This window comes from Talpa occidentalis, unplaced genomic scaffold, assembly GCF_014898055.3.
Source record: "Talpa occidentalis isolate TD23 unplaced genomic scaffold, MPIMG_talOcc4v2.1 talOcc4.11, whole genome shotgun sequence".
Classification (NCBI taxonomy): domain Eukaryota; kingdom Metazoa; phylum Chordata; class Mammalia; order Eulipotyphla; family Talpidae; genus Talpa; species Talpa occidentalis.
The window spans coordinates 16,639,121-16,653,867 of NW_023601104.1; the positions used below are offsets into that span (position 1 = coordinate 16,639,121).

Sequence of the window (14,747 nt, forward strand, 5' to 3'; positions counted from 1 at the left end):
TGTCTTTCCCATATTTCTTGCCATTCCCCCCTTGCTGGACAGGTTTGTTTTCTTGCATTCCAAGGAAAAAGCAAGTTGGTACACCCATCTCTGTGCTGATCTCTTCCCCCTCCCCTTTGCAGACCCCTGTCCATCTTCCCCTTTTTTCTCCTTTGTATAAATACCCCTGCACTCTGCCAAAGAGCAGGCCGGTTGTCTTTCAGACATGAGTCTGCTGCCCTTCTCATCTGTCAACAAATTAAACCATTTTCCTTTTCCTCAAACTCTGTTTCCTTTTATGGCTGAGGGAAACTGAGGCCAGCCTTCGGGATCACAGATACTAAGGTAGGCCCCAGATATAAAGGGATGAAGGAAGACATATTATCGTTGCCTCAGGGGGCTTATGTCTACTAGAGCAAACAGACAATAAACAAGAAAATAAGTAAAAAAAGACTGTAGTAGTAAGTAGTGAGACCAGAAAAATACTCAATTACTTTTCTAGTAAGTAGTGAAAATGGTGGTGAGATGAAGATAGGACAAGCTACTTCAGTTCAATTTGTCAGGGAAGTTATTTGATTTAAATTTGTCTGAATTAAGTTGAACTTGAAACACAGGAAGATAAATCAAAGCAGGCTGTGTGCAGGTTCAGCAGGTTCCTGGTGGGGCAAAACTTAGAAAGCCACAGCGGCCAGAGGGCCAGGATGACGGCTTGCAACAAAGTTGGGCCAGTAGCAGCCCATTCGTAATAGCTACAGGTATAAATTTGGCACGTCATCAGGATACAGGTAATATTTAAAGTCACGTGAGGTGTGCAAATAGAGTATAAACCATAACCTCACCCAGAGTAATTCCAACATTTAAGACGGGGCCAGTAAAGGAGACCGAAAAGGTGTGGCCTTGTAGGGTGACCCATCAAGGGAGTCTGAAAAGCCCCCTAACACTACCCTGATTTCTTAGTCATTTCTCTGAAACTGATCTCTATTCTACCTATATCGACAAAAGCGCATTACAGACTTTGTGTCAGTTTCAGAGAAAATTGGGGACACGTGTATCAAACTTACAAATTATCTAGCAAGTTATTTCTTCATCCCCAAGGTAAGTTATAGCCAGAGTCTTGGTATGACAGCCATGGCAGCCAGCCCATGCTTCTGTGGGGTCGTCCCAGGGTAACAGGGTGGTCCCCAGGAAAAGGGGAGGTTCCAGGTTCCCTGCCCCACCCAAGGGAGGGTGGAACTGAGCAGGGAGAGAAGAAGCTGCAGAGGAGACTGAGGAAGGAAGCAGGATGGAGCCAGAGGGAGACCTGGAGGAGGCACATGTTGCCGAGAGACACATAAAGAAACTACACTTTCCCTTGGTCGTGGACGGGGTGACACAGATGTGGGTGAGACCCGTGGGGAGGTGACCATGGCAGCTTTTATCTTGATGTTGATTTTGCTCTTTTCCTTCCGGGCTTGTCTGGTTGTTTCTGACCCTTTTCTGTGGGTCCCCACTGGAAGATGCTTTAGACTTGTGTCAGGCTTTGGGGCCTTGTTCTGGGCCAATCCCATTTGGATGGAGTTTTACCCACGAGGGGATGGGTAACTTTGGGTGCCTGATTTAGAAACTAGATTCTTTGCCTTACCAGTATTGTTTCCTAATTGTATTAAAGTTCCTTCCAATTCAAGTCTCATATGTTTAGTGTTGATGGGGCGGCATCAACACTATATAGAATAGGCAGGTTTGCGGGGTTTGGGCTGCCCCTCTTCCTGCCCTGTAACACCAGCTGAAGACTGCAAGACCTGTGGTCACCCTGAGGGCTCTGTCCCCCAACTCCCTCCCTTTCCCTGCTCCCCCACCCCCCCCAACAAGCAGGGCGCGGCCTCGCACTCCCGCTCCCGCTCGGCCCGCGTCCCCGGGCTCGGCCCAGCCCAGCGCGGCACGGAGCGCGCCAGCCCCGCGAGGTCGCACGGCCGCGCCGCCGCTTTGGGGGCCCCGAGACTAGACCCTGGCGTCATGGCGGCGAGCGGCGGCGCCCCCGGTAAAGAGCAGAGCACCTGGCCCCGGCCCTGGGCCTCGCGGGCGGCCTCGCAAAATGGGGGCGGGCCTCAGCGCGGCCGGGAGCCGCGGGGGAGCAGGGCGCGCGTCCCCGGCCGGCCCGCGCGGGCGGGAGGAAGGCCGGGCCCGCCTCCAGGCGCCGCCCGCCCCGGCGCAGCGACTGCTTCCGAGGTCGCGCCGCCCGGACGCGCGTCCTCAGGGCCAGACTCGGCGCGGGGCGCACGCCCAGCCCGGCGTCCCCACCCGGGGCCGGATGACCCCGCTCTGTGCCCGCCTCGCGCTCCCCAGCCGCGTCGCCCCCTCTTTCCGGCGCCTGTTTCCAGAGGGGCGCAGCGCCGGGCCCGGGGCGCACCACGCGGGGTTCTCCGGCCCGGGCCCGCCCGGCGCTGCGCGGCTCCAGGCGCCGCGGCCGCTGTCCAGCACGCGCGGCCCGAGCCGAGGCCTCCGCGGCGCCGGTGAAGTCGGGGCCCCGCGGGGAGGGCGCCTGCTAGGGCGTGGGGAGGCCGGGAGCCCCGCCCGCGCCCTGGGGCTGGGCAGAGGCTGGCGCGCCCCGCCGCGTCCTGCCCCGCCGGGAGGGGGCGCGCGCGCGCCGCCGCCCTGCGGGGCCCCTGGTGCGGGGAGAGTGGGCCTCACGGTGGGGGGGGGGTTAGGGGAGAGAAGGAGACCGACCCGCCCCCAAGTCGGACCCCCACGCTGAGATTGTGAGGTTTAAAAAGGAGCCGACGTTGCCGGCCCCGGGGCTGCGCGCAGGGACGCGTTCCCGCCAAAAACCCGCGCCCGCCTCCAGCGCGGGGTGGGCCGAGCCGGGAGGGGACGCGGGGCGGGGTCGTGCGCCGGCGGGAAAGTTCGAACCCGCGCCCGCGCCCGCGCTCACTCTGCTCACCTTGCTCTCCCCCTGCGCCGCGCCGCCCGTGACCGCCATGCCCTGCTCCGAAGAGGCCCTCGCCGTCTCCCCCAGCAAGCGGGCCCGGGCCGTGGAGGAGGGCCCGGCGCGCCTCCGCTTTGTCCGGCTCTCCGAACACGCCACCGCCCCCACCAAGGGGTCGGCGCGAGCCGCGGGCTATGACCTGTATAGGTGAGTGGGGCGCCGGGGCCCGCGCCACGTGGAGAGCCACGGCGACCCCAGCTCTGGCGGGGAGCCCCAGCGCCCTCCGTGCCGAGCGCGCAGTGCTGCTCGCCAGCTACCGCCGCGAGAATCACTTTTTTTTTTTTGCATATATGTAGGTTTCTGCTTCCTCACCCCCCCCCCAACCCCGTTTGGCTTTTTAGCTTTCCCCTTTTGGCATAAATTTAAGAGGGATTTAGGCAAAGGGCACAGGATGGAACATATCAGTGGATGGGCGCCGTTATCTGTTTTGCAACATTGACTGCACCCTTTGCAGAGGTGGGATGGATAAGGTCCACCTGGCCTTCTAAGAGTGATGCTCTGGTCCAATAAAGAAGAGAAAAAGCTTCATGGGGGCTTGGGTGCTGAGAATGAACTTGCCTCAGAAAGATTAATGGAGGCTGCTTCCCCCTTAAAGGAAGTTTAAAGAAGTTAGTTTCTCTACACATCGTGTTTCAGTTCACCCAGGGACTGGGAATTTCAGAAAGTTGCTGAATAATAGAAGGCAGGGATGTAGGTCATACTACCACCCTTTCATTCGTACAGCACTTTTTACCTGTATTAAAAGCTCTCCTCTGGCAATTTTGTTTAATCTTTACAACAATTTTGAAGTGGGTGAGAGTTTAACTTTTTTTTTAGATGAGGGTGTTTGTAAGGAAATGAATTGATGGTTACCCAAGGGATTGACTATAACAGACTTTTGACCATGAGTTGGGTCAGTTTTCCCCCTACCCTTGACTACTGTGCCCAGTTATTAGAACCATTAAGGTAGGTGAAAAGCGATTATGGGTGGGACGGGTGTTTATGTGACTATCTCCCTAGGCTTTATTTTAAAGCATTTCAGGTAATTCTAATGTGAAACTGCATTGTTGTGAGTCTTAGGAGAGACTTGAAGGTACTTTAAGCAGCCTCCTGATGAGCAGAGGTAACTTTCTATAGACTGAAATAGACATCTGAGTAACTGACCTCTTTTATAAATTAGGCCTGAACTATCTAAAGAGAGGAAATTCCACTGAAAGCAGTGAAAAATACAGTACTGCTTTACCAGTTTTAAAAAGGTCTCCAAAGTAATTTTCTGTTCTGCTCATTGTAAAATCTATGTTAACTTTTCACCAAGGAAGGGACTAAAGTAGTAACAAGAGAAGCAGCATTTGCTGAGTGGGCTTTAGAGAATCAGATGCTCAGCAGTATCCATCTCCAGGGCCTGTTGATGGTGATCAGCTCTCCCTCAGTGAAGTTCATGGTCACCGCTTGGTAAACTACCAATATTAGCAGAACATGCCAAATGGCTCCACCTTCCAGCAATCTGTCTCTCCCTTACTGTGTCCAGCATTTCCCCCTTCTGCTTATTCTCCCTAATTACATGGAGGGTTGTTGTGATAACAAAATGAATTCTATAAAGCAGGCAGAGCTGTGCCTGGCACACAGTAAGTGCTTCATAGATGTTACCTATTATCAACAATTATTTACCTTCTTTTTGGGTTATTTTCCTCTTTTCATATCATGTTAGTGAAACATACACCTTTTGAAAGTCCACCTTTCTGTTACTTCCTGACAATATGTAACTCAGTTTCCCAGTAACTGTTCAGGGGTGAACACTCACATATTGACATCTCTTTCACCAAAATCAGAATGACTATCTCTAAAGCTGTCACAATTTTACTAATACAATAAAAGAAGATATCTTATTTTTGATTTCATCATAACTTTTTTCAGATGAATTAGAAATTAGTGCCCTGAACTCAGCAAGACTGGTTACAGAAATCTGAAGTTGCATGAATTATTTTATGACTTTATGAAACATTTATAGTTGGTCAACAGGGAAAGAACATGTAAGAATTTTATGAATAGGGCCTCCCCGGTGGCGCAGCGGTTGAGCACTGGGTTGCGAAGCTGCCCGCGGCCTCTGCAGTGCCGGTTCTATCCCTGGCTGCTCCCCGGCCACCAGAGGAGGGTCCCACAAGGCGCACAGACCTCTCCTGCTGCCTGCTGCTCCCCTCAGCAGTGTACTTCGGTCCTTCTGCCTGCTCTGCTCCCCGCTCTGGCTCTGGTGAATTCTCTCATCCTCCCGCGCTTCTGATTGTGCCCAGTGCTTGTATAAATAAATGAATAATAAATAAATCTTAAAAAAAAAAGAATTTTATGAATAAATACCAGTTGTCTTCTTTGTCTTGCAGTGCTTATGATTATACAGTACCACCTATGGAGAAAGCCCTTGTGAAAACTGACATTCAGATAGCTCTTCCTTCTGGATGTTATGGAAGAGTAGGTAAGTGGTTTAAGACACAGGTGACTACTTGTCAAGGTCTTCCTTTATATGTTCCTACCTTTTAGTTTTACTTGGGGTACTAATGAGGGTTGAGCTATTGTTGGCCTGTGTTCTAAAATAAATGCCATTTGATGGCAAATGCAGCTGTTTGAAAATTTACATTCACATATCAGCTGTTTTCTATCTTTTTACTTTTTTTCCTTGATTACTTATTTGCGCTTTTAGGATGCTCACACTGGTCAGGAAGTTAGTCACCCCTTCTCACTGTGAGAACAACAAAAAATATAAGTGATTTTAGGACTATGTTGCATAGACAGAGTCAGATTTCTTTGTGAAATTAGTGATGAGTGGCCAGTATTTGTTAGTAATGAGATAGAAACAAACTCAGGGTGGCATTTTGTATCTTGAGAGTAAAACTTACAACCCATGAGTGTGAAAACTTAATAAGTCAGTCTTTAGAGAGAAATGAGCTCTCTCTCCAACTCTTTTTGGCAAACATTGCACTTTTAAGAGTATTTTGGGCTGGGGGGAGTCAGGTGATGGAGTGAAGTAAAAATGAAGGGGCAGGATTTATAGACAACGTTTGTAATTTAAGTTCTTCTGCAAGTTAAGATAATTAATTGCAGGCCTGATACTGAAGTCAGCAACTATAAGTATAACCATAGCTTTTATGTTTTTTCATTTTAGAAATAAAAAAAAAGATAGAATGAAAAAGCATAGTGGAATTGAATTTTTAAGGTTTAGTTTTTGACCTTTTGTTCGACTTTTGGCCTGTTTGACTGCTGTGAGGCCCGTTTCTTGCTCTGTTCATTTGGTTCATGCAGACATGCCTTTGGCCAGATCATGAGTAGGAGTCCCAGGTTGTAGGCTAAGTTCTGCTGCTGTGTGGTTAGCTTTATGCCCATCTCTCTGTCATCTTTGCTAGTACCTTGTAACATGCTCAGTTCTCCTGTTTTAAAACAAAGTCCTCTTCCTCAGCCCTGTGCCCCTGCCAGCTACAGTCCTCCTTGTGTGGCCAAACTTCTTTAAAAAATGGTCTACACTTGTCTCACCTTTAGTCCAAGCCAGCAATGTGGCTCCCGGGCCACACCTCTGCCATTTCTCAATTGACTGAAGTCCTGTGGAGTGGTTTAAGTTGTCAAATTTGTAAAATAGTCTTTTCTACCTTAGTAATAAATTGCAATAAATAAAGTCTTTAATTCAGAGCCATCTGTTAAAGTTATGATGATTGTATATACCTATTATAGATGAGAGTGACATCCTTCAATTGTGCCAAATTATATCCATTATTGCCCTCCTCTCTTAAAATAGCCAGTTTCTCCGTTTTTTCCTTTTTAGCTCCACGTTCTGGCTTGGCTGCAAAACACTTCATTGATGTAGGAGGTAACATTTACATTTTTATTCTGTAAATATTTGTAAGTATTTGCTTTGTCTTTGCACAGGAGGTAATAATCAAATGACAGATTGTATTTTTATTTTCAAGGATATAAGTTTTGTTGTGTCTTGTCTGTTTAGCTACTTCCATCTCTGAGTAAACAATTATGCATTTTTAAATACTGTTTGATTATCTAATTTTTAAGTGACCATTATGTAAACACATGTTATTTTACTAGTAGATTATCTAGATACTGCCTGATAAGTAGGATTTTTCCTTTGACTTAGTGACAATCTGTATTAGGTCCAAAAATGACTTTTTAGGAGAACAGTTGTTATTATAAGGAGAAGAAAAGTTTTTATGTTATTGTTTAAACAGTTATACTTTGCTAAACTATTATGTATTTAATAATCATTTAAGCAAAATATTCTAGAAAATGCGGGTCTTTTTTATGATAAAGATGTTATTCATGTTTGGCAAAATATAAAAAGTGAATAGCTCCTTAAAGGCATGAGACAGCACTGTGCATTCCTGTTACAGTGTTATACTCAGCAAGTCCTCTGTGTCTTCTGTTTCCCTTACAACCGGCCTTACTCATTTCTCCCCAAGAGAGCAGCTTCCTCATGGGCCCCCTTTTCAAGGAGGTGCCCCAGTCTCCTCTGCAGCTGCCCTGCCAGTGGGTTCTCCAAATTGCCTGTTACAGTAAGGAAATTCTCAGCTTCCTGATGTGGTTCCTCTGCTTCAGATCTCTTTATGCTGGGGTACATACCTCACTAACAGGGTCCTTGTGTCCTGACCCTTCCTTTTCCCAGTTGAAAGCAAGCAAATGTTTCACTAATAAGGTATCTTTGGCCTTTGGATATTTGGGTATTCTATTGATAGATTCTCTGCCTCCTGTGGTTTTTGACAAAGCTGCTTTTTGCTTTTTTTTTTTTTTAACTAAGTTGACATTGAAAAGCTGGGATCTTCACATATGAATCCCATACCCTTAGTCTTTCCACTGCAATTAAATGCTGAGGATCGCCTGCCCACCCCCTCACCCAAACAAGGTCACTGTTAACCTTGCTTACCCTGTTAAGCAAGGGATGAAACCTGTCCCTGGATTGTCTCCATTGCCTTCATTCTCCATGAAGCCACTAGGTGGAGCTGTGGGGCAACACAGAAGCAGTTCTTAGGGACCAAAGAGGAGCTGAGTTCAACATGGCAGGAACTGACAGTGTACTGGAGTTGAGGATTGCCTGGATTTAGTTCTGTTTGGTTTTCAATTATTTTTACAAGTAAGAGTAATTTAGGACTACAAGGATATAAAAGAATGCATATATTTAAAGGATTGGGAAAAGAACGGGGACTTTGGAGTAACTACTGAATTTGGTTCCCTTCCTTGTCACTACCTACCTAGCTATTATTTAACTTTTCTGAGCCTCAGTTTTTTCATCTGTAAAATGAAAATTAGTGTTTCTGCCTCTGAAGGGTGGGAGGATTAAATGATAATGTATATAAAGCATCTAACACTGCTTGCCACAGATTAGACACTGTAAGTTTTAATTCTGATATGTGGAAACTCCCCCACTCCCAACTTTGTTAGTAATTTTTGCTTTGTTTAAAACAGCCCTCTGGAAAAAAAAAATTCATGTAAAAGAAACGGAAAGTTAATTTGCCCGGTGGTTGGTATGGTGCTCTTCATAAAAATCACATTGCAGTATGCTCTTGGATGCAGAGTATCTTAAAAATGTCTCCTAGGCACAAGTTTATCATAGTTGGCCACAGTTTTTATTTCAGAAGAGAGATGTTGTTAGAAATCCCAGCTGTAAATAAGGGTCAAAGGGAAAAGTTGAGTATGCAGGATTCTGTTCAGAATTCACATCTGGTAGGTGTGGATAATTTTCACTAAGAAGGTTTCCAACAAATGACATGCCAAAGTCTTGACACAGTAAAACTTTTGCCTGAAGTCAGTTAATCACTCTGCCAGTTCCAATGCATGATTTTTCCAGTGATAATTTCAAAATACTTTCTGCTTTCTCATGAAGAGAAATATCCCTGGTGCTTATATCCTTTATGTAGAAAAATTGAATAAGCTTTAGAATTGTTTTGAGAGTCAAATCACCTTTGAGTAATAAATCAACTTGGAACTATTGAAATTTATCTTTACTGTCAGTATTCTTGCTAAGAAAAAAAGTACTCATAACGGGGCTTTTTCTGTCATACCTTTTCATTGACTTCAGGCTACTTCATTTCTTTTAGGCTTTTTACATTTCTGTGTCCCACAAATAAAATCTTGATAGATTACTTGACATAGCAGAATTCAAGACACACATTGATTTGAGTATTCCTGCTAGGACTACATTATTTTTTAAACTTTTTTTTCTAATTATCTTTTTTTTTTTAAGATTTGTTTATTTATATATACAAAAGCTGGGATACAGGCCAGAGATGCAGAGGTAGCGGAATGAGAGGATCCACCAGAGACAGAGCTGGGAACAGAACAGGCTGACTGACTGAAATACACTGCTGAGGGGAGCAGCGGGCAAGACAGGAGAGGTCTGCTGCACCATGTGGGTAGCTCCCTTGCTGGCCGGGAATGGAACTCGTGCTGCAGAGGCTGCAGATTGCTTCATAGTGGGGTGCTTAAACCCTTGCACCACCAGGGAGGCCCCTGCTAGGACTACTTTACAGAATCATAGCAAACGTCTTTACAAAAAGGGAGTGTTCTTATATGGTAGAAGATACCATAAAATCAAAAAAAGAAATACTTGGAAATCATGAGACAGAGTTAAATACCCAAAGAGATAAGGAAAAAAACCATAAAATATAGAAAACATGTAAATGTCCAACAAACATGATAAAGTCCAACCTCACTAGTCACCAGGGAAATGCAAGGAGAACCCATGAGATAACATTTTTTACTCATCACACTGGCTAGAATTAAAAGGATGGCTTCCACCTGGTACTGACATCTGGGACTTTGGGAGTGGGTAACCTTCACTACCAGTGATTGCATCTGAATTGCTGTATCTCTTTTGCAGTTTTCTAGCAATAGCCACTAATAAAAAAAAAAAAATAGCCACTAATATATAAAATGTACACAACCCTTTGACTAGGAAAGTGCTTTTTTAGAACCTATTTGGTAAGAATAAAAAGCACTGTTATTCAAGGACCATGCATTGTGGGCTGCTTTGTTTGTTATAGCAAAAATGTCACAGCAGCTTGGATGTCTGATAATATAAAAGTGGATAGTTAGATAGAAATAGTGGTACTGTATTTCCATATCTTGAACCTAAAAAAAAGTGACTGACTTCTGTAATCTCAAAGAATGTCTAATAAGTGGAAAAATATGTATAATATATTATTATAAGATTAGCTTCCTTTGGAAGGGCAGGGGGATGTTATTAGCTTTTTCTTTATATGTGTTTGAACTGCTTGGGTATTTAAAAATTTTTTCTAATAAAGTGGAAACAAGAGTTCAGAAACCAGTCAGTCCACACTGTGTTTATCTAATGTAGTCTGCATAAATGAGTGTTAAACTGTACATCACATCTCCCGCATAGAGATTCCATAGCATTCTCTGATCATTTGTTCTGGCATGAAATATATATATTCATTAAAGCTGAGCTATGCTGTTCCTGCAGCCAAAATTTTTCTGCATATAAATAACAAAGAAGCTGGTCCCATCTTCTATCATTTCTTTCAATAAATATTAGGGCTAAATTAATGGTCAGCTGGTAATGGGAAGGAAAAAACAGGCTTCATAATTTTTTTAAATTGGTTAAAGTTTTATTGCTGTGCAACGAGAAAAGAATGTTTCCTTCAGTCTAGACATAGTATGAACCACTCTTCTGCCTTTCAGCCACTTTTATATTTCCCCTTCTCACTTCAAACATTTATTTATCTTTAATTAAAACTCTTAAAAGTATTGTGTCAGTAACCTTTTAAGAAGTACTTAAATTCAGTTTTTCTTATCCCTGGTAATTCATTCATAAAGTGCAGGAATTCATTTCAACTTCCATATTCCAGGAGAGAAATCTAAAATGTTGATTATTCTATGTATTTTTCCCTATTGGTAGAGCTTTTTTAAGATTTGCTTTTTTTCCCTTCAATATGAGAATATTGAAAGAGAAGGTTTACTCTTGTTTTTAAAAGAAAGTAAACTTGGGCCTCCCTGGTGGTGCAAGGTTAAGCACCCCACTATGAAGCAGTCCGCAGCCCCTGCAGCACAGGTTCCATCTCTGGCTGGCCAGCAAGGAAAACCACATGGCACAGCAGACCTTTCCTGTCTCGCCAGCTGCTCCCCTCAGCAATGTATTTTAATCAGTCTGCCTGTTCTGTTCCCCACTCTGTCTCTGGTGAATCCTCTCACTCCCGTATCTGGCCTGTACCTCAGTTCGTGTATGCATAAATAAATCTTTTTTTTAAAAAAAAAGAAAGTAAACTTTTTTCAGTTGACCAGCAGCATTAATTCAGTGAGTTAAATTCCTGATTATTTTTATTTCCTTTAAGGGTTTTATTAGAAGGTGTGTTTTTAAGTAAATCTAAGATGTAACAGGGAGCTACATTTAATTAAGTTTACAAGAATCCAGCATTTTATAAACTAAAGAGTAAAGAATCGACATACATAAAGAGAATTTGGCAGGGCTGAGGAGAGGGAATGACTGGTAATGGGTATTGGGGGTTCTTTTGGGGTTAGGAAAAATGTTCTAAAATTGATTGTGGTGATCAGTGCACAACTCTGAATGCCCTAAAAATCACTGAATTGCGAACTGTCTTTCAATATTTAAAAAAAAGATATGAGAAGGCCTGCTGCACCTGTATTATCTGTGCTTCTATTTATGGAAACATTTTAAATTCTTGGCCCAAAAACAAATGCTAATAAGAAGCTCTCTAGGCCAAGGCAGAGCTCTGGCTCAAGTTTCTTTCCTGCAAAGATCTTGCTGCGCTGGTGTTTATAAACTCAAACAGGTACTAATTATACACAATTTTAGGTAAAAGTGTATTCATTTCTTCTGAGAACTCCTGCTCTATTTTTGTTATTAAAAATGGAGTGTTACGGTATTTGCCAGACTCCTACTGAACAATGACTTATTTCACAGTAGATCTTAAAGGCTTTTAACATTTTTTTTTATAACTCAATCATATTTCAATCTGGATGTTAGTGGGAAGCTGCTATCAGAAAAACCTTTATAACCCAAAACAATTTTTTCCTAGTTTTTTGGGTAGGTTTCCAGCATGTAGATGGTGGGTTTGCAGAGAGTAAATCAGCATAATCTGTATGAGTGCCTGTTCCCTTTGATAAGAGTCACAGGATGGAAAGTTAGGACCATTTTCTAAAGTCTTTATATGTGCATTTTAGTAACACAATTCCTTAGTTTTGAGGCTTTACATAGTGCCAAGAGCACGATGTATTCAATTGTAAATACAAAAATGTCAGCTACATAAGAATGACTTTGAGATAATCTTGTACCTTTAGTGTTTAGATGCATAAACCAAGTTAATATTATTTTTCTCTTCTCCAGCTGGTGTCATAGATGAAGATTATAGAGGAAATGTTGGTGTTGTACTGTTTAATTTTGGCAAAGAAAAGTTTGAAGGTATGTTAAGTAGATAGACTCACATAAATGTATTTCAGTCTTGAGTTACGTGTGTGTAAATAACACATACTGTGTTGACATGAAGGGGAGATGCTGCAACCACAAAGGTGGTTTACCCAGAGGCAGCTTCCCCATTGCACTGTGGATGTGCCAACCCCTGCAATTTGCCAAATGTGGGAAACTTAACTGTGAAATTTGTAGTAGTCAGGGTTGCATTTATACTCTCTCCCTTGATCTTCTCAATTCAATAAAAGTTTGTATGAATTATTTTAAAGTAAAAAAACAAAAACAAAAACAAGGGCCTCCATTGTGGCCTAGGGCTTAAGTCTTAGTACTATCATGCTGTTACCACTGCAGCCTGTGTTCAGTCCTGGCCAGGTGGTGCAGCAGACCTCTCCTGTCTGCCCTCTGCTCCCCTTAGCAGTGTATTTCAGTAGATCTGCCTGTTCTGCTCCCCACTCTGTCTCTGCTGAATCCTCTCACCCCCTGCACCTCTGTCCTATACCCCAGTTCTTCTACGTTTAAAAAAAAAAAAAAAAAAAACCCACATCCTTATTCTCTAATTCTCATTGAACAAGGTAGGATAGAGAGAATACATCAATAATATGTCAATACTAAACTTTTTTTTTTTACTTTTAAGTCAAAAAGGGTGATCGAATTGCACAGCTCATTTGTGAAAGAATTTTTTATCCAGAAATAGAAGAAGTTCAAGTGAGTATCAAAAGCTGAGTAGAGAATGAGTAATGTAATATCTTAGAGAAGAAAAAAGTTTTTGCAGATTTAATATGCTATTTGCACCAATTAAATAATAGCATATATGAGTTGTCCTATTGTAAGCAAAAATTAAAATCTTAGTTTTAGAATTTCTTGAAATGTTTTTCATAGCTATTAGGTATGATTTTGGGATAACGGGTAATTTAAATGTATTGTGAAATTGAAGTATTTAGCTTTTTTGAAAATTATCCAATATTTTAGAGCTTTTTATGTTAAAGATTTAAATTTCCTTTTGTAGTCTTTTTTTGCAGAGATGGTACAGTAAGAACAAAAGTCTTACAAATAAGGAGCTGGAGAGAACTGAAAGAGAATTTGAAATTAACTATATGATGAATTTGAAATTAACTATATTGCTATTTTGATGTCTTTTTAGATTTTGGAGGACACTGAAAGGGGTGCAGGAGGCTTTGGTTCCACTGGAAAGAATTAATTTATGCCAAGAATAGAAAATGGCAAAATTACTTTGTTAAAAATAAAGTTTTTCTTGAAAGTGTTTTTGGTGTTTTGCTGTTCTGTAAACTCAGTAACTTTAACTTCTAAAAATACCTGGTTCTCTTGTGATCATGGAAAGGGTTCCTCTGTTGGAATCACACAGAAACTTACTTTCTTGTGTTTTTCTGTATCTGATGTATAAATTTGTCTTCACCTAATAAAAAGTTTCTTTTTAAAATTAAATGGTTATTAATTATAGATCCAAAAAATATATTATTTGACAGTGCTACCCCTCAGCATTTTGTTTTAATTACTATGTTAAACTATTAGCAATGCCTTTCATTCAATAAACTTGAATTCTTCCACAGATATAAAATACTGCGTTAAATGAATCAAAAGAAAATAAAAGGAAGTTAATCCTTTTCTCCTTAATGGGTCTAAGAAGCTTTTTTCTTTTTTAATCTTAATATTCTTCATGTGGATGAGAGAATCTTCAGTTTTTTATATTTTTAGGTTTTTAGGAATATCTTCCTTTTGGTAGACCCGGATTTGACTCCTGATTGACTAATGACTAAAGTACAAGGAAACATAACTTGGGAATTTCCAGTGGGTTGGTTCTCCTGAATTCCATCCCATCAAGTAAATTGTACTAGTTGGTTTACATGATTTCCCTCGCCAAAGTAGCAATAATAGTCTGTATCCAAGAAAATATTCAGTTTAATAGGAGTGAAATTTAATAATGATGAAGTATGCTGGAGCCACTGGGTTTTTCCATCACAAGTACTTTTGAATAAATGTGTTTACAATAGGGGCTGATTCTGTGGATTAGCTTGATTCATGTCTGTTGCACCTTCTTTTAGAGCTGCTTTTCTTTGCTGTTCTTATCCAATCCATTTGCACCAACTTTGGGGGTTTGAAGGCATTGTTAGCCCTCGTGTATGAGACTAGAGAGGCATCAGGGGTAGATCACACAGATGGGAGTGCTCTGGACTGGCCTGGTTTCTTGGAAGCACAGGCTAGAGTTTGCTTTCTGTCCTTCAGTGGTTCTCAAGATCATTTAATAGTAATGTCTTTTCCAGCTGTGGATCACAATTTATTATTGAGACATGAAATCAGCTGAGAGGGTCATAAAAAAATCTGAATAGAAAAATAGCAGAGGGCAACACATGTCAGATGGGTAAACATTGTGAAGACTGG

At 42.4% G+C, this 14,747-nt stretch overlaps 1 protein-coding gene across 1 annotated transcript; it reads left to right on the forward strand.

The window, feature by feature from the left end:
- The first annotated feature begins 1,957 nt into the window (after window positions 1–1,957).
- Window positions 1,958–13,949, forward strand: DUT (deoxyuridine triphosphatase). Its single transcript, XM_037502428.2, has 7 exons — window positions 1,958–1,996; window positions 2,950–3,088; window positions 5,296–5,387; window positions 6,726–6,770; window positions 12,270–12,344; window positions 12,985–13,055; window positions 13,492–13,949. The coding sequence occupies exons 1-7, from the start codon at window positions 1,972–1,974 to the stop codon at window positions 13,546–13,548; spliced, it is 504 nt and encodes a 167-aa protein (XP_037358325.1). The 5' UTR covers window positions 1,958–1,971; the 3' UTR covers window positions 13,549–13,949.
- The last annotated feature ends 798 nt before the right edge of the window (window positions 13,950–14,747 follow it).